The 20,230-nt window shown below is 30.1% G+C and overlaps 2 protein-coding genes across 3 annotated transcripts; one reads left to right on the top strand and one right to left on the bottom strand.

The window, feature by feature from the left end:
* Positions 1 to 168: 168 nt before the first annotated feature.
* Syt4 (Synaptotagmin 4) lies at positions 169 to 9,199 on the bottom strand. Of its 2 annotated transcripts, none has more exons than XM_083046550.1 (6): positions 9,009 to 9,199; positions 7,910 to 8,224; positions 6,834 to 7,207; positions 6,543 to 6,701; positions 5,769 to 6,086; positions 169 to 5,124 (listed from the first exon to the last, which is right to left on the bottom strand). In XM_083046550.1, exons 1-6 carry the CDS (start codon positions 9,058 to 9,060, stop codon positions 5,005 to 5,007), a joined length of 1,338 nt encoding a protein of 445 aa, XP_082902676.1. In that variant the 5' UTR covers positions 9,061 to 9,199; the 3' UTR covers positions 169 to 5,004. The 2 variants fall into 2 exon arrangements, with proteins under 2 accessions (XP_082902676.1, XP_082902675.1); XM_083046549.1 differs by having other exon boundaries at positions 7,910 to 8,239.
* A 2,542-nt stretch (positions 9,200 to 11,741) lies between these two features.
* On the top strand, positions 11,742 to 15,950 carry LOC145940905 (arrestin domain-containing protein 17). Its single transcript, XM_083046552.1, has 7 exons — positions 11,742 to 12,095; positions 13,203 to 13,358; positions 13,485 to 13,696; positions 14,189 to 14,371; positions 14,496 to 14,707; positions 14,867 to 15,063; positions 15,249 to 15,950. Exons 1-7 carry the CDS (start codon positions 11,981 to 11,983, stop codon positions 15,380 to 15,382), a joined length of 1,209 nt encoding a protein of 402 aa, XP_082902678.1. The 5' UTR covers positions 11,742 to 11,980; the 3' UTR covers positions 15,383 to 15,950.
* The last annotated feature ends 4,280 nt before the right edge of the window (positions 15,951 to 20,230 follow it).

The following is a 20,230-nucleotide window of genomic DNA, read 5'->3' on the forward strand; positions in this document are numbered from 1 at the left end:
TCGATTAACATGTTCTTATGTTTTCAAGAAAATTGATTTAAATAGATTTCATTTTTCTTTAACATATTAATTTATTGTTTTTTTTCATTATATTTTTGAGATTGTTTGATTTTTTTTCTAAAGAACAGGGCGCCTTGGTGATTTATGAAATAATTATTTATTGAGATGTTTATTTTAGCGTTTTATTGACCACACAGCCTTAAAATTTGCTCACGCACAGTATTTTCTCGCGCGTACGCCGCACTCTTTAATCTATAATATAATATTTACGAATGCTTAAAAAGCACCGATACTTTATTAATTCGGCGTAACATAAAAAAATAGAGAAAGAGAGAGAGACAGAGAAGAGGAGGGGAAGAAAGAGCAAATCTTGATATACAGTATACATATGTACATACATATATTACGTGTATGTGTGATTTACTAAATTATAATTTAATATATGTATGAATACGTCATGAATTTAATTTAGCTTTACTTTCGCTTTTAATTTAGCTTTCTTATTGTTTTGATCGTTCCAATATTTCGTTAAACTGTTTAATTTCGGTGGAATTAATGTTTATTTAATTTATAACAATTATCGCGGTACGAGCTGATTTGTTGTGATAGTAAGGTGAAAAGTTGTCCGTGCGATTTTATGCAAAATCATACGCGATTGCAATCTTTAAAAAATTAGAATATTTTTTATTATAATGTACAATTATTTACTTATTATATAACAACCAAAAGAAGTCGCAAGAGAAAGAATACATAAAAGAATCAGAAGAATTAAATGATGAATTAAGAAGAACGATGATTTTCGAGCATTTCATACTGACGGTCATTATGTTACAGTGTGTCTGTCGATCTCGTGCAATCTTTTTAATCACACTCCTAGATGTTAGAGATTAGTTTGAAGATTAATATATATATATATATATATATATATATATATATATATATATATATATATCGATATTTATTCATGTTTGCAGAACAATTTTGCATAAGATCGTTCGTAAAAGAACTTTCACAAGAGAACGACAGACGGATATACATGCGTTGTATCGCTACGTATATACTACTTATATTTACTTCTTTTATATATATATATATATATATATATATATATATATATGTATACATTATATATATGTATATATAAGAGTAGTTGTATTTATAATTGTATATATAGCAATTAATATAAATAAATATCCTGAAATTCTCGATCGTGTAATGCCATTTGTTTCTCAGTGGATCGCCGTGTAAGACGACGACGTGTGTCGTGTTCACTATCTTAAAATGTACGTAAAACATATTCGGTGTATCTCTTGAGTTTCTTCGTATGATATATTGCGACTTTTTTTGTCATACTTTCGATCGCGATATTCGGATGCATTTCTATTATTACTCGCTTTTTCTCGCTTTCGACTTTCATGAAAATCGATAACTCGATATTTGCATTCTTTTTTTCGCGCGTATCACGGTCCTCCCATCCTTATGAAGAAAAGACAATGAATAATAGAGTGCACAGTGTAAATCTTATCCAAATTTAGGAGGATAAGAAAGATATTTTATGTATATTTTTAGTATGTGAAGAGAAATATTCTGCATTCTCTTTTCGGTTTAATATAAAGAATTATATTTATATGAAATTTCTTTTGAGGAAAAAAGAGAAAAAAATATATTATTTTTTGAAATAAGAGAGAAATATAATTTTGCTGTTTTTTATCTATATAATAGAATTTAAAAATAATTAATATTAGTTGCTTCTATTCAATTTTATAATATATATTGAATTTAAATTAAAATTTCCTGTCGAAACTCGTTGATAGAATTTTTGATACTTGTTTTTATTTTATTCTAAGTATTTGTACATGTAAAAAAGCAAAGAATTGCTGTTAAATAAACAAATCTATATAAATTTCAAAGTTGGACTGTTTATATATGCATATATAATGAAAATAATATATTTAATATTTTAAGAGATTAAATATTACGTCTATATTTACATGCAGCTAAATAAAATATCCTTATCCTTTTAAGTTGGACAAGTTTTGCACCGTGGAGGAATGAATTGCGATAAAAAAATAAGCATTCGTTAATTATGCGTTGCTGATTATTGACTTTCATATTCGAAATGTTTCAAGTGTCGCGCTGTCTTGCGATCTGCGAGTGTTGATTTGAATATTAATCGATCTTATATAATATATTATCCATAGTAGCATTAGCAAAGAAATTTATATAACATAGAATATGTGTTGAGACGTGTCAAACAAAAAAAAGTCAATTATTTTAATGTTACAATGTGTAATTAAACTCTTATCTAATTCAGATGAGCAGGAAGTATGTCCTTCAACTACTTTACTTCCGATGCATAACGAAGCTGATCATAAAAGTGATGACTGATTTTTTAAAACGCCAACACCGAAAACAGTGATTTAATTTAAACTTTAGATCCTTGCTACTGCGATAAAACTAAATACGATTCGATTGATTCAGTGATTCGATGCACACTGAATAATTTAAATCGCACATGTAGTTTCTCATTATTTGCAATGCTCTAAAATTTAAATTAAACTGCGGTTTTGATGTCCAATGTTGTCACATTGTGTTTTAAAAAATCGGTCTCATTACTTTCTGCGACATATACATATGACGTATACACGAGATTATTAATGTCTCGAGACATGAATTATTTATATATTGGGGCGTATGTATACGGAGAATACATGTATACATGCGTTTGCCGCGATAAATTTTTTCATGCTAAGCCATTAATAATTCTGTGTGTACATTAAATTTTTCCCTCACCGAGGCAAGGATTAAATACATTCATCACTTTTCGCGTTTCATTATATATGTACAATCGTAATGCGGGCTGAGACAATATTCGTAGTCCAGCTACTCTTAAAAGCAATAATATTCGATTCTCATTTATTATCGCTTTATCGCAAGAATAGAAAGGCGATTATGAAGAAAGTAACTCAAATTCCGAGGCTTTCTCTCGATATATTCGCTGATATATCATAATTTCTTAATTTGTTCGATTCCATAATTTTCTAAGATTTGCTGTGATATAGTATGTTACATGATGTAAATGCACACTTATTCGTTTATTTCGCTTCATTATGAGAATAGAAAAACAATTATAAACGAAATAATTCAATCTTGAAATATTCTTATTATATAATAATATATTACACATACATATATACGAAAACTTTCTACGTTAATGTAAATGAAACCTTAAAATCAGACCGTCGTATTAGCGATAGATTCAATAAAGATACGAGCCTTGAACTTTCGCCAGTCTCTCCAAGATAATGATGTACTCGCTCGTAGTTTGCATTTAACGAGATAAACACGTATTAAATTCAACTTTTTGTTTTAAAAGTAGTGGCGTAACTTTTCTACTGTTAAGGAGGTACAAACATCTAGGCAAATCGTAAAATTGATTTTTCATGTTTTATATTTTTTTTAATCTTTGATATTTTAAAAATATTCTCAAAATTTTAAGTTGAAATTGGAGTAACAGAGATATAAAATTTTTCTACAAAAAAGTCAAAAATATTCAAGAATATATGTATATACTTTTAAATAAAAACTTTATTTTAAAAAACCTTGTAGTTAAAAAAAAAAACATTCAGAGAGACGACTGTTATTTTCGTCTTTAGGTGTATGTACCTTCTTAAACGCGGATAAGCAATATGTTTCGAGGACCCGCAATATTAGGAACCGACAAAGAGAAAAAAGAAAATAAAATTATAATAATATAAAATAAAAATATAATTTTTCTTTCGCGTGCGCATTATAATCACAAAAGTGTCTATACAAGTTAAAATGTACAGATGTTTATTTTAATTTTTTTCTAGCTGCAAATGTGAAGCGGAAGAGGGAGGCCTCTTTCATTATTCTCCTTTAGGACCGAAAATTTACGGTTACGCCACTGCGTAAAATATACACTGTCTTTGATGTGATACGTCGCTCTGCAGTCTCGTGAAATACGATGAATCATGTAAATAAAATGGAGCAAATTAATAGCGAATTTTGTCAAATGCGTACACTGGTGTACATTTTTAAAGCCATTGTATACAAAAGTTATCATAATGCAGAAGCATTGCACGACAGCATCCCGATTATTGAAATAATAGCGTAAATTCTGCCACGCTATAATGAAGCTGAGCATTTTGTTAATGAATCGATTTTACGCTACTCACATTTTTATGTTATATGTTATACTCTGTGCAAGATTATTTTTAATATACACCGGTGCATTTTATTCGAATTCGCTGTTGAAAGATAAGAGTTGATTTGCTTCATATTTATCTATATGACACAATATCTAGCAATCGAAAGATCGACCGCTTCGCACGCATCAACACTCCTTTTCCATAGTCTCATTACTCAACTGGTCGGGAATCTTAATGTCTATGTTTATATCGTAAAGCATTCTGCAAAAGTCGTCATCCCTTAATCGCATGTATGAGTATATTAATATATTAACAGATTATATAAAAATTTTAAAATTAAATAATATTTCTTTAAATTCATTAATATTTAATTTCCAAGTATTAAATTATTAGGTATTTAATAATACATACATATATATGTATATACGTAATTTTATCTAAGATCCTTTATGTGTGTAAATATAATAGAAAGAAACAAAAAGTGATTTGTGAATTAAACTTTTTATATTATAATTATGATCTTTAATAGAGATTGAAGAAGATTTTGCGTGTTTTCTCAATTTTTGAAATCCATCTACTATAAAATATTATGACATTTTCATTTACAAATTCAAAAATCTCTCCCAATAACAGCGATTATGGGTGGACGAGCTATTCATTTCAAGCCTAATATACATTGAGTATTAGGTTTACAAAACAGATACCCCTATCTTCTCGTAGGGTTTCAAGGGTCGGATCAGTGATTTCATAGCGAAGGATATGGAGTTTCTAGGGAAATCGGAGATGTAGTGGGAGTTCGAACTGATACGTATATAGGGCCAGGAGAGACTGGTTACTCCCGTAGTTTGTGCCAATCGGCTATCTGTCGTCGCGGTGAACTGCATACCTCTTTCCAATGATTTACAGCGGAACCTTGACATTTTGGTCCACCGAACTCTAGCCGGCCAATTACCTAGACAAATCATATTTTTTACGATCGTTGCGATATTAACAGATTATCTTAATAAAAAATTATTCCCAACATACAAAATTAATATTTACGAATCTATAAAGCTAAAAAATAAGAAATATAACAAAGTTAGTTAGTATTCCATGTGAAGATATCGGATATTTTTTAATTATAATTTTTTTGTTTAATTTAGAGATGATTTTTTCTTATCGCGTAAACGTCGAGCGATATTTATTATTTATTAAATCTTCTTAATTATTAAAATTGCAAATTGTTTTGACGAAGCTTTAAATAAGAATTCTATTAAAATAATATTTATTTTATTATAAAACAAATGATTGTGCAAAATATGATTTTGTCATCTGTTTTTTCTCCTGAAATTTATTTTGTTAAATACTCAGAGAGAGGTTTCTAAGAATTAATTATTTAAAAACAATTGTGCATCGATATTTTAAACAAGAATTAATTGTAAATCATCTCTCTCTCTCAGCAGAATTTACTAAAAAGCATATTTATTGATTTTGGAATACTCTGCAGATATGACTTTATAAGAGAAACTTGAGAGAGAGAAATATAAAACGTATAATCCAATCAACAACGGGGGAAATGAAATATCGCGTCTTGAATGACAGAAGCGTGAAATTTACCTCATTTTTCGTAACTCGATCCCAGTCCAGTAGCATAAACTCGAGGCTGACATTGTTGAGTCCATCCGCACCATTCGGTATATCGAAGACAAATGACTCATTGAATACCGGACTGAGTGTACGTTTTTTCACGTGCGTCTTCTTTTTAGCAATACGTTGCTGGTTGTACAGAAGATAGATCTTCACGTACGGATCAGCAAGTCCGGTCACATCCATCTTAGGTAGATTTCGCGCTTTTAACACCACCACTGTCAGCCGGCTAGTGACTGGTTGCCAGCAAAGCGAGACTAGCAATTCTCCTCTTCCTTGCGACTGTATCTAAAAAAGAATAAGGGAAAAGAAAAGAACAATTATTCGCGCCCATAATGCAGTATTTATCATAGTATTTATCTAAAAAGTTTTTTGATCGAGACAGGATCTATTTTTCGAAACGAAAATATCGAGCTTTTTAAATAATTAAAGATTAAAAATAAGAAACTTTATATCGGGAAAAAGATAGACAGAATTAAAAGTAAATTAAGCCTATAATTATGTATATAATATGTATATAAATATGTTAAAAATTATAACCTTTATATATATGTATATATTTTTAGACAAGTTTCAAGCAAATTTATAATAAGAGAAAATAGTCAAAAAGCTGTGTTAAAAATATTTGCTGGTTTTTTGTAAGATATATTGTATCATTAATTACTAATTTTTTAATTACTTAATTACTTTTTAAATTAATTTATTAATTACTAATTACATTATCTATTTTTTCGAGATATTTACCTTCAAACTTCTAGGGCATATTTTTCGACAGAGAGATATTTCCTGATTATCTGCGTCTTCTAAACCGGGTACTGATGATAAAGCACATGTCAGTTCTCCGATAATATCATCGCGAGAATATCTGTCGAAACTCAGCACGATGAAGTGTAAGCTAATTTTCTGAAATCACAATTGTCAAATAGGTTACTATCCTTCTTTTAAAAAACAAATTTATTATAATTATTTTAATTAATTAAAAATCGACACGTGCGAGAAATGCGGTTTGAACGAAATTAAGTGTCATAATTCTACCTGAAGTTGACTCTGTGATATGCCGAAAAACGTGAAGTCTTCATCATATACCGGATCTCTAGTGTTTCTGAGGACTCTAGTTTTTACGTGATGCTGCTTGTCGGGCAGCAATTGTAGCTTTACGTAAGGATCACTGGTTGCATTCTGTTGGCCTCTGGCAGGCAGCCCTTTGCATTTCACCACTGTCACCGCGAGCGCATTTTGTTCACTTCGGTAGCGCAGCTTGAAGACTAGCTGGCCCAAGTTATCCTTATTATTTTCTGCTGTTTGACTCTTCTCACGCTCAACCTTTTCATTATTCTCTAGCTCAGCCTTGTCGCGTTCATTCTCTATACTCACAGCAACTTCGACGGGCGGGGTCTGTACCGGTGTACCTATATCGTTATTGCAAAAATATTGCTCAATAGTTTCTCAAAATAAAATTAATTGTAAGAAACACGTAGAAGATTGAAAAATGTTGAAGTTAATTTTTTTTAGATTAAAGATTAAAGCAATATTAGTGAAATATTGAAAAAAAGGAGACAGAAACTATTTTGAAGATATTAACTTGTGCAATTCTTGTAAAATTTCTATGTAGAAACATAAGAAAAATAATTGTAATTGCATATAATAGCTCAGTATTTAAAGAATTTTCGAGTAGCTGAGCTATAATTTTGTTATGAATTTAAGTAAGATTTATAATTTAAATATTTATATTTCTTGATAGAGAAAGAAAAAGAGTTTTTAAGAAAAATCATGCAAAATAAAAAATAATTCATCATATACAAAAAAAGATGAAAATGTGACATATTACACCTAAAGGGATAATTTATTTTTACTATATAACACACAAGAAGATTAAAATAGTACCAACCATTTTCATAATACGTTTTTCAGTGAAGAATTCTTATTATCTCTATTAATGAGAAGAATATAAATAAAAGGAGGAATTAAAAATTAATTAAAAAAAAAAAGAGGAAGAAACAGAGAATGTGACATCACACAGAAGCAAATATTCGTTTTGGAAACGAAACAATATGTTCAGTATCGTTTAGTATAACATACCGTTAGCCAATTCATCATATTACGATTGTTACCTGCGCTCTGCGGTGTTCTAGGCTGAGATGCGGGATTCGAAGATTGAGATCCGGTCGGACTCGGCGTTTGTCCGCCTGAACCAGGCGGACTTTTGGCCGGTCCCGTCGGTGATGGGCTCTTTTTCAAATAGTGGCTTGTGCTACCGGGACTCTTAACTGCCGTAGGCTTCCGGTGCGGCGGTCTGAACGCCAGGGACTTGTCGGAGCTTAGCTTGGTGTGCTCGCGACGTCGTCGACAAAGCCACCAGGTCATCGCGACGGCGCATAATAAGAAAGCGGCGCCGAGACATAGCGTCACCAGCGTCGCCGTCGAGACTGTAATCACACGCTCTTCGATTTCACCTCGTTATTACATGAGAGATCTATCATATACGACGCAACCTCTCACGTGATGTCGCACGAGGACAATAAAAAGAAAGAGAGAAAAAAAGGAAGGGGGCACGAATTATGTCAAGTATTATTACGATTATCCTAGAGAAATGAGACCTCGCGACACGATGAAAGTATATGAAACATTGCTGAGAAGACGGAATACTTTTACATTTTATTATATCCTTTTCGATGACATAAAAGTTATTAATTTCACGTACGCCGATGTATTATGTAAACTTGTAAAGTATATAAAATAAAATCAACATCAATTATTATAAACCATCTGAATGCATCGCGTGACACAACATGGGTTAATTACTCCGATGTTTCATGGATTTGCATAGTCGGGTTAGTCGATATTGAAATGTGTGCTCCACTAAACATTCCAGTACTTTCCACGATGGAATTATACATCGAATTCATCATAATGGATTGGCGATTATCATAATCGAAACGCGATTCGATTTCATTACAGTGTCGGAGAATTATAATTACCGCGTGATTCTCCAAGGAATTACGCAGTTGCAAGGGACAAGAGCTAACAGCTGTCGGCGACCTCCATTCTGAACGATGTCGTCGTTAGATATTGAATGTCGCGAATGATGGATGAAGAATTTTAGCTGATTTTTTGGAGCTCGCGCACGATGAACAAACGAACGAAGCTATCGGATCTGATATCGATGAGCGATTTTCAGAAGGGATGAAAAACGTCCGGCGATATACTTACCGGACTCGACAGGTCGAATGAGAGGCCCACCCTCCGTCACTCCACCGACCATCTTTGGCCACGCTGCTACTTGAGGCACACGCTAAAGAGATGCTTTTTTATCCGCCTTTAGATCCGGTCACAATGCACCGAACGAATATTTACGGGCGACGTGCGGCCCGTCGTCCGCGGCACTCTACTTCCGATCTTCGGCCGAAATGCGCGCGGATCAATAGCCCTTCCGTGAAGCGGAGCTTGCGCGGAGAGGATGACGTGCCACCACCGACGAAGGAAACCATCGACGGCATCGCCGGAAGAATGCGACGGTCCGCGAGATGAAATAGGGTGGCCCCGCGAGAGTATCCGCAGGTGCGATTCGCGCGGCTGACGCACCGTCTGATTGTGAGATTGGACTGATCAATTTGACAGATCAATACAAGTAATTATAATTGGTCGATCTTCATTAAATTCAACTCTCAATTTTAAAAAATAATTGTTTTCTTATGCTTTATACAATACGTAGAACGATCTCTGTTTATTATATAACTGATTTCGGTTTATTATTCTCGCATGTATATATAACATTTTTCGTGCAAGTATATACACGGACTGAATCATTAAAAATTATCACATTCTCCTAAATTATTTGTTCTATAAAAAATGTTTTATATAAAAATTAGTTCCAAGGTACATTTTTTCTACAAATATTTTAGAATTTATTAAAGGTGGTAACTTTTATAAATTAAATCCTAATTCTCTCTCTTTCTCTCTCTCTCTCTCTGTGTATATTTGAAGTTCTTTGTATACAAGTTTCAATTTTAAATATAATCTTTAAAAGAAATAATTTTAAAATAGAAAAATTTGCCGGAATATTCTTATATTAGAATAAAATATCAGAAAATATTTCTGTAATAATTAATATCTAAAATATATGAAGTAATATTTTTTAAAAGCTCAATTAAAATAACACATAATGTATTGTATTTCTCTTTATATAAGTCACACACAATGTGCAAGAGAATGCTGAAACGTAGTTTCAAATTACATTAGTAAATCAATATAGAAAAGGAATCTATACTGTCTTGAATCTCGAATAAAACTACGGAGATATCATCAGATGAATAACTAGTGTACTTATAGAGAATAAACTAATGCATTTAGCCATCACAGCTAGAGCTTTGTTTTCAATTATTGATTAATAAATATTAAACCAGAATTTAAAAAAAATAGAGAAGACATATTTGTCTACGAGAATACTAAGAACTAGTTAAAATTTATATTTATGATCTATACATTTAAATTTTACATCTCACTAAATTATTTTACAGTGAGACTCATGTTATTTGTATCATGATATTTTTTCTCAGAAGTTCTACATTTCCGGCTAAACTCGAAATGATGACATTATGGGGGAGTATGTATATAAATTATGTCGATGTGCGACTTAACTTTAAATTTCAACGCGAGTGTATGAACTTTACGACCGATCGAATTGTTATTCTATGATGTTCAGCGGTTGATATTGATGTGACATCGCGTTTTTATCGTGGCATTTTAAATCCAATTTCGAAAATACGCCGGACGATATATGTATGTGTAATGCTACAGTAAATTTCGATGAGTCGATGATACAATATGGACATGTTACATCATGTGTCATTATTTCTGCGAAATTACGAATACATTCGCGAAATTACGAATAATGATCATCTATAACAAATTCTCGAAATTACGCTAACGAGTTGGAAATTTGATAATAAAGTGAATTTCTCATATTGTTGCCAATTTATTGATTTGTCAATAAATTGTTCCGTTTCTGATAACAACTGAAAATCTCTCTCAAGTAATCTCATTCAAATTATAGCAATATATCAATACAAATGAGTTAAGGAATTTATATATATATAATAAATACAATATATATATATAAAATTAAATAAAAACTGTGCTCTACTGTATTCTTAAGTATTTTATTTTTCGACGCGCAAATTGCGTTGCATTTTGCTCTGGATCGATGACTATTTATTGCGCAATGTGACCAAACAGAAACGATACTCATTAATTGATATATTTTTTTATATAAATAAAATTATAATCTTCTCATCTTTATTATTTTTAATTATTCTTATTTTTGGTATTATAATATTGAATACATAGAACAATCATTAGAATGAAAAATTTAAAAATATAAATAAATTCTTATATTTTAAGGATTTTAGTTAAACTAACATAATATTTAAATTGCATTTAAAAGTTATATATATGTATTATAAATCTTAACCTTTTAAAGTAAAAAAAATTACATTTAATTTCGACTTAAATATTGATTATTTTAAATTAATCTAAAAGATCTTTTCTTTTAATTGAGATCAAAAAAGAGGTTAATTATTGTTAATAATTAAATTGAGATTATCTCCTAATCTCCTAAAATCAGTTTGATTTTAATCAATTTTGATATAAATTTAAATTAAATGAGATATTAGAATTGAATACAAGACCGAAATTTAAAAAAGTAACAAGGTAAGGTTTGTTTTTTACACAATCTAAACTAGAGCTAAAATAATCTATTAGATCTAAAATATTCATATAATGTATAAATAAAAAAATGAGTATAAAATTAAATTACTTGTATAAACTGTTAAAAATAATTAAAAATATAAGCAGGTCATATATATAAAAATTTTTGGAATAGAAAATTCTGCTTGTCGTCTCGAAGAGTTTCGTGCCCTGCCAGGTTGCCTGCGCGTTTTAGAATAAAGACGGCCCTGTTGGCCGCAATGTTGATGTCGACCACGTCACTCGTCGTCTGCGCAAACCGGATGGTGTACTAACGTGTCTCACTCTTACGAGTGCTCGATATAGCACGAGCGACGCGAGCAGTGTAGCACAAGACCGCATAACGTGTTAAATCATCAGTGAATACGCAACGCAAATGGAATAATCGGAGGTATCGTTCGGAAAAAGGAAAGAAAAAGCGGAGTAAATCGATCAATATGGGTCTTAAAGACTTCCGCATAGCATTTGATAATCAATGGAGTACGTATTATCCGGGACAAATCGTGACAGGTAACATCGTCATCGTCTTGGACAGTACAAAAAAAATTCGCGGTAAGTCCGACTATTAAAGATAAATAATTGATTATACAATAAGTATATATATATGATTGAAAGTGAATCATTAACTCTCAGAATGTAATATTGTTTTACAAGATTATATATGTCTTGTTTATTATAAATTTCATTTTTATTTATATTTATATTAGTTCTATCGATGGCTTTCATTACACCTGTTTTATTTTCGTATAATTTAATTTCTGATTCAGAAGAATGATTGAAAGTACCCTGGTAATCTAAAGTATTGTTAAAAATATGTTATTGTATAAATTTAATTTATAGGATGTATATTAGGCGCAATTTATGAGTGGGTGTTTATTGTTGACATAAATAGTTCATGACTTTCATTTGTCTTTGGAGTTTGGTAATAATTTTTTAAATATTTTTTAATATCACTAAACTATAGAATTATATACAATAATATACAATTGTTGTATTGTAGATTTTATTCTATATATTATTTATAATCTTTATATTGTTATAATTAAAAATGCAATATGAATAAATCGCTTACGATAACTATCATATACATATATTTGTAATCAAACCGTGTATGTGCGTATAAATAAAAGATTTTTGTTTTATTTTATCTTTTATTAAAAGAAAAGACAATGATTTTGAATATGATATATACAATAAAATATCTCGTCTGTTGCATTCTACAATCTTTTTCTACTCTTGCAACATGTGTGTTAATTATAGAACAATGACACATACACCCACACACATATGCATACACGCATGCGTATTCTCGCGTTGGTTCGACACTTTGATCGCTTTCTAAACATTGTTTTGTATTGCTAAAATATATTACATCGAATATGAAGAGGTAGTGTTGAATGTTTTGAAAAGAGATTTTACGTTTGCATCTTGATTCTTTTAATTAAGACGGATAAAATAGATCTTATACATTCGCAATAAAGCAAATAATAAGCAAATGCTTAAAAAAATAAAGCAAATTAATAAAATAATTTAATATACAAATTTTTTTTTTGCAATTTTTTTGAAGCAAATTGATGAAATAATTAAGAAAAGAAGAAATTAATAGATATAGAGAAATATTCTTTTCTATATTTATAACATATCTCTTCTATGCATAAGGTATAAGTGTGAAAATAAAAGGGGAAGCAAATACTTGTTGGACGACCGACAAACAAGAGATGGACGAGAAGGGACAATATCGGGATGAAACTCGAACTGTTACAGGGCACGAAGAATATTTCGAGACGAAATACTACTTGATTGGATCGGCCTCGGGTAAGGTCAAATTGTCCATCATGTGCAATCAAATCTTTCTTAATAAACGTCAAGATCAAACAAATTCTAAAACATAACATTCTCTTTCAATTTTCATTCTATTGCCTTTTATATGTTTTTTATTAGGTGGAGAAATTGAAATACAATCGGGGGAACATAAATTTCCATTTACATGTTCTTTACCGACAAACTTGCCGAGCAGTTTCGAATCTGACTTTGGATATGTTCGTTATATCATTAAAGCTACCTTGGATCGGCCTTGGAAATTTGATCAAGATGTTAAGAGTCCTTTTACAATCATCGCTCCCTTGGATTTAAATCAAGAACCCGGGGCGACTGTTTGTATCAAACTTTTTTACATTAAATATATGTTTAAATTAAAGATATATAGGATATATTTAATTGAATTTAGAATTTCTCAATTGAAATTTAGAAGTATATTTTCAACTCTCAAATAGGTACTCTATTATTATTAATTGCCTTTTATATTATACAAATTAAAAATTAATTTCTAAATAATTATATAATTTATATAATTAATAATTTATTAATTTTAAATAAATAATTTAAATAATTAATTTAATAAGTTTTTAATTTTATTAGGTATTTACTAAAAATACTTATTGAAATTAGAAGATTTATGAAAAAAATATTTTAATATTATAATATGTATTATATTTTTATACGTGTAAGGTTTTACCTTATACTGTACTATTATAATTATTGTAACATTTATTATGAATTCTAACAAGCAGTCTAATTCTGTGGCATTGTGAAAAATTAAATTTTCATTATGATAATACAAACGAGAAATATAATTGCATTTTCAGGAACCTGTGAGGCAAGAAATGTCTAAAACATTTTGTTGTTTATGCTGTGGCACGCCACCTTTAACCGTAAATTTTTCATTACCAGTTCGAGGATACGTGCCCGGGCAATCTATGCCGATAAAGATAAACGTGGAGAATTTGTCAAACGTTGTTGTAAACACCATCAAGCTCGTGCTCTGTAAGGTATGTGACAATAATTTAGCTATCAAATTTTGGCACATTGGAATCGAGCAACGTCTCTCGATGATGTCTTAAGGCTTAAGGTGCGAGTTCTGGTCAAGAAGTAATAACGTATCGTGAAGTCCAGATCGTGACTTTTCGCGCTACCACACCACACACGGACACTAGAACGGAGGAAATTGTAGTGACGGAAGTCAGCAAAGGACCGGTCGAGGGAGGTGGAACTGCCGATTATGAACAACGTTTGGACGTTCCGCCTCTTCCACCATCGAACCTCGCTAATTGCAATATTATCGACCTCGAATATAATTTAAAAGTCGTCGCATGCGTCGAAGGATGGTTAGTATCTTTTATATTTATAGTTTACCTTAATTTTTTTATATGTATGTGTGAATTATACAATTTATAAAATAAAATTTTAATTAATTTATTTGTAATTTATGTCCTTCTGTTTTATATAATTCATACTTTGCGATATTTTAATTTCATGCTTTGTAGGTATCATCGAAATTTATCTGCCAATACACTTATTTTTGTGGGAACGATTCCGCTCGCTATTTACCATGCTCCAAGTGCTCCGGCTGCTGAAACGAATGGCGATTATTCAACGAAGCCGCCCGAAGCTGGTTTCGTAATATCTTCGGCGAATACTGCGCTGCCTCCATTACCGGAGTCCAATTTGTATCCAAATTTACGTAAGATTGGCACAATAATCGATATTTTCCGATATAAAGAAAAGAAAAACCTTGATTAATACACACTAAAATAATACCATTTATGATAGCAAGTTTATAAGATTCATGTTGTTTATTCGTTTTTTTTGTTTTCTAAGAAATTATAGCTTATTCATAGAAATAATTTCTGATAATTTATCTTTCAGCTCCGCCATCCTACGAGGAGTCGTTAATTAATGCTAGAAATCTTCGCGAACGCGGAGAATCGGAATATGTTTATGGCCTATCTAATCGTTTTGCACCTAAATACCCGGTATATAATTTTGCTCCCGTGCAATAAAAAGGGAATGAAAGATATTGCTAATATATTAAACTTTTTGCAAAATTCTTGGGACACATATTTTGCTGCTCTGGTGATAAGAGTTCTCAAGAATGCACGTGAATTGCTAAATATTCGTATACTCAGTTTTAAATAGTCAATTCGTCAATCAGCGTTATTTAGGAATGAATTATAAAACGCACAATTTTTTGCATATATAATGAACTAATGATTATAATGCATATATAATAATCTAATAAGCAAACGAACAATATGCTTCTATAGTTGGCATTTATATTTTTATACACGTATTGAATGCAGATTAATAGATATCGAACAAACTCTCGTCTAATGGTATATTTGTTTATATTAATATATTTATACAAATATACATATATAAGTACGTACAATTTTATATATGAAAATATCGCAACATGAGACAAGGATTTCAGATTGATGATTATTGCATTAATAATTTTGTGTGTAAACGCACACTTCTCAGAATAATGCTGCATATAAGTACATTATGTGTGATATATATTATAGTCATGTGACGTACGATGAAATAAAAAATCGAATTTAGAACGAGTATTATATGTGCTTCATATAATTGTTAATAAAAAATACATTTTTCAGATTTTATATAATTTATTTTAATATATTTTATTTTAATGTATTCCCAAAGCTAGAAAAATTAGGAACTGATGGATTAACTGGTTGAATGGAGATGAGATTTCAAGATTATCGAGATTAGAAGAATGTCAATGATTTTTAAGTTTTCAAAATTATGACTTGGAAAAAATTTTTTGTCAATTGTGAATTATGTGCTTCAAGCTAATTAATGTGTTTCCTTAAACATATTTTTATGTTACTACTAAAGGAGATATTTTGGAATTTATTGGAATATATTGGGTATTTTCAGCCTGTATATTGTTCAAGATTAATCATAGAGTAAGTACGTTATATATCATAATGATATATCGTGCAGTAATATAATTTTAATATACATTTTTAAATTTTGTATTTAATGAGTTTAACAACTACACACGCGTCTAAATTATGAAACGATTTTAATATAATTTGTATGATCAATAGCATATCAACTTTTATATGCGATAGCGATTGTATCTAGAAAATTAACGAGGCACGTTATTGTTTTCTGTGGAATTAATATTGTTTCTCTGTTTCGCAAAGATAATAGTTGTATTCTTATCAAGCTGAGATCAAATGCATAGTACATTGCATTTATCTTTTGTAGCTTGACAAAGCATATGTCTCGATTTCGCGCTACATTTCTGCAGTTTTTCACTGTCACGCGTGGCATTATCTTAATCAAAACGCGGATCTCTAGGCATTGTCTGTACACACTGTGTAAAAAATTTTCAAGAATTTATTAAATAATGTTAATAAATTTATTACTATAAATTTTTTACGTGAAAAATGTCTTTTAAACCTGAGATAGGACATATATAAGACATGTATTTTATAAATTTTAATAACGTATTTTAATGATATATTTTATAAGAAAAAAGATAAATCAATATCATACATTCATATTTGGATTTCCTTCCTTGTTAATTATAATGATATTTCAGAATCTTATTCTTTAAAGTAAAGTTGTTTTGAAAAGAGATCTGATTTATACAATTTCTCATCGAATTAATTATATAATTTTATCAATGGAATATAAGATTATATTTTTTTAATATTATTTAACTAAATATTTATGGTTATAATTATTATGTACAAGTATTAATGAGAATTATGATATAATTTAAAATATATCAAGTAATATAATTTATTTTAAAAAATACACATAATAAATATCTGTTATAATTTATAAAATCATCATAAAGAGATTTATATAATTAAGATTTGTGTTATTCAAATAATATAAACTGGAGAACCATTATTAACGAGTATACATATTATAGTGTGTGAGTTTATATTCAAATTTATATTTAAAAATAATCTCATAAATTATTTAAAGCCACAAATTATTATTCAGCCTCCATGCTTTTTATATATATACGTGTATATACATACATACATACATACATATATATATATATATATATATATATATATATATATATATATAAACGCGATTCATGATTTAATGTATATAATTTAAACCTAGTTAATTATGTGTGAGATCTGGAAACAGTATTTGCCTTTGAACTAATGATCAATGTTGCGCAAATATTATTACTTGCAAGAGTACAGTATATATTATATAACTAATCGAAAAAAGTCTTGAAAATTTTATTTAAAAATATGTGCAGAAATGCTCTTTTAAATAATTAAAGCTATTTTACTTCTTCAAATGTTTCCTTTATTATATGATACATAAAATTATAAATAAAAGTTTTGAATTTTGTTGCGAATATATATTTCGTTTATGTAAATGGGCTTTGTAAATTATTTTTTTTTTTTTCAGTATATTTCATATTTGATCAACTCTCTCTTCATGAAACAACTATATGCTCAATTGAAAAATTACGAGATGTAAAGAGTTTCTTTGAGACAACGCGCTGTGAATCTCGGTCGACTATATGCTCGGCAAGAAATATGACAATAATACACGGTCTTGGTCGATGATGTAACGATATCACTGGACAGTTTCTTTTCGCGGCCTTGAAAGCGCGAAATGAAATATTCGTGAACCTCGTGATTTGACTTGTTACGGATGTTCAATCAACGAAACAAACACGGGACGGAATTCGAAGAGTTTCGCTAATGTATTCTTGTATTACAATCGAACAGATCATCATGTTATTATTACACGTTATTACATTATAATGATCCTTTTGCATTTACGATGTTACCACGACGTCACATGCTTATACGTAACGATTTTCTACATTGTTGATGACCTAGCTGATGTTTTGCTCGACGAATTGATTGCAATCGTGTGATTGTCCGCGACATTGTTATATATCGCGCATTATTGGCGGCAATATTTAGATTAATCATTCTCGCGGTTGACGGCAATATTATGCATATTGACTACTATGCTATACTTTGCAGGTGTATACTTATCTTGTCAATTACGTAAGCAGAGCGACAGTAAACGTCGACATAGACCTTTCTGATAAGTCGTAACTCGTAATTTTACTACGAAATAACTACTGGAATTTTGACTCTCCAATATACGACATCTTTTGCGATAAAGTAATGAGGTGAAATTACGATAACTTTGAGCAAGGATGACAGAACTTTATTAAAGTTTTAGATAGAAAAATTTTTTCACAGTTAAGAGAAAGAGAACTTATTTTCAAACTATCTTCAAAATACATTTTTTAAAATATTGATTTATGATAATTTTACTTTAAGCAGCTTTATAACAATCTCTGTTTTTTTTTTAAATATAGGTTTGAAATTTTAGAATTTTAATTATATAAGCTATACAATTATGTGGCGTTAGATTTGATCTATATTTATTGTGCATATATATATTATGTGATAAAAATGCTTTGAAAATATCAAACAAATGTCTTTACAACCTTCCAGGAATTGACTGAATCTTGACTGATAATCGAGTTAATATATGATCTCACACAACGTCATCATCTATTATTATTCAGTTTTATTGTATACCCAATTTCGCTTCTATTCAATATTTTAATATAAATTTTCATAAATGTGTACAATACATCACCGATTTCCAAAGGATTTTTTGTTTAAAGTATCTTTTTATATTAGCAAACAAACTGAACGAAACTAATAGAATTTCATAATATTCTTAAAAATTCATTCTTTGTGTGATAAATTACTGCTTTCAAACAAAGTTGAAAAAGTTTTAGATAACGAGATTTTTTAAATGTTTCAATAATTCATACAAATTGATCATTTAACTAATATTTTATTTAATTAATAATTTTATTAATCATTTAAATCACAAACACACATAGATACACACATATATATATTTTAAATTATATTTAATTGGTATTTAAAATGTATTGAATTGCATTAATAGTATATAATGATGTATATATAAGCGAGAGAAAGAGTGAAGAAATTTATGTATTTATATATATTGTAGATTTATCTTCTTTTTATGACATATTTCTCAGTGAATTTTATTTCAGAGCCGAATAGATATAAAACAACAATCGTGTAAGACGAGCGACATTCTCTCGCATCGTCAATCAAGGCTATGATATAGAATAAACTTTAGTTCGAAACTGTCGAGGTCGTGATGGACTCTATGCCTGCATTTCGACCTCGTTGACGATCGATAATTCAAACCATATCGATAAGCGGAAGCATCGCGCGCCGGGATGTAACGGCGAGTGACGTCACGTGTTTGCTGTGTGCTCTCGTGTTCAAGTAATAAAGTAAAGCGGCGTCATACAAAAGCGATCTATAATCAGCGCATCCCGCGCGTCGGCCTCAGTTTATAGCTGAGACTTGTCAGACAGGCGATTGCAAGCAACCCCCTGGGGCGACGGTTGGTACTCGCCGAATAATCTTGCCATCATGGAATCATCGAAAAGTTGGCAACCCTGTCTACACGTAGATTCAACATATAACTTCGTACCATGACCCTCGTTAGGGGTTGAAAGTGCCGTATACATGTCGGGCGTCTATATGATTGCTGTGTTCTCTTCAAAGAAGAGGATTTTTCGCAGAAAGAGAGAAGAATAGAAAGTAAAGTATGTTCACAATTAACTTGTGCTCTTCTAATCCTGTACAAACAAAATTAATTTTATTATAAATAATTCTGTTTCTTCTTATTTTGTAATTTTTTTTTTTTTTTTAATATTCCTAGAATTGTATTCACTTTAAAAAAATATATTATTTGACTTCTCACAAGGACTCACTTATACAGTCTATTTCTTAACAATATAAATTTATAAAAGT

Source organism: Prenolepis imparis, unplaced genomic scaffold, assembly GCF_030444845.1.
Source record: "Prenolepis imparis isolate NDT839.2.m4 unplaced genomic scaffold, iyPreImpa1.0 SCAF_9, whole genome shotgun sequence".
NCBI lineage: Eukaryota > Metazoa > Arthropoda > Insecta > Hymenoptera > Formicidae > Prenolepis > Prenolepis imparis.

Excerpts from the sequence above, each read along its gene's own strand:
- Syt4 (XM_083046549.1), bottom strand. The coding sequence starts at position 9,060 with ATGGTCGGTGGAGTGACGGAGGGTGGGCCTCTCATTCGACCTGTCGAG. Across the intron at positions 8,240-9,008 it reads CATTCGACCTGTCGAGTCCG|AGCGTGTGATTACAGTCTCG; the intron begins GTAAGTATATCG and ends GTGAAATCGAAG. Across the intron at positions 6,087-6,542 it reads TATGCCCTAGAAGTTTGAAG|ATACAGTCGCAAGGAAGAGG; the intron begins GTAAATATCTCG and ends ATTCTTTTTTAG.
- LOC145940905 (XM_083046552.1), top strand. The coding sequence starts at position 11,981 with ATGGGTCTTAAAGACTTCCGCATAGCATTTGATAATCAATGGAGTACG. Across the intron at positions 12,096-13,202 it reads CAGTACAAAAAAAATTCGCG|GTATAAGTGTGAAAATAAAA; the intron begins GTAAGTCCGACT and ends TCTATGCATAAG. Across the intron at positions 13,359-13,484 it reads CTTGATTGGATCGGCCTCGG|GTGGAGAAATTGAAATACAA; the intron begins GTAAGGTCAAAT and ends GTTTTTTATTAG.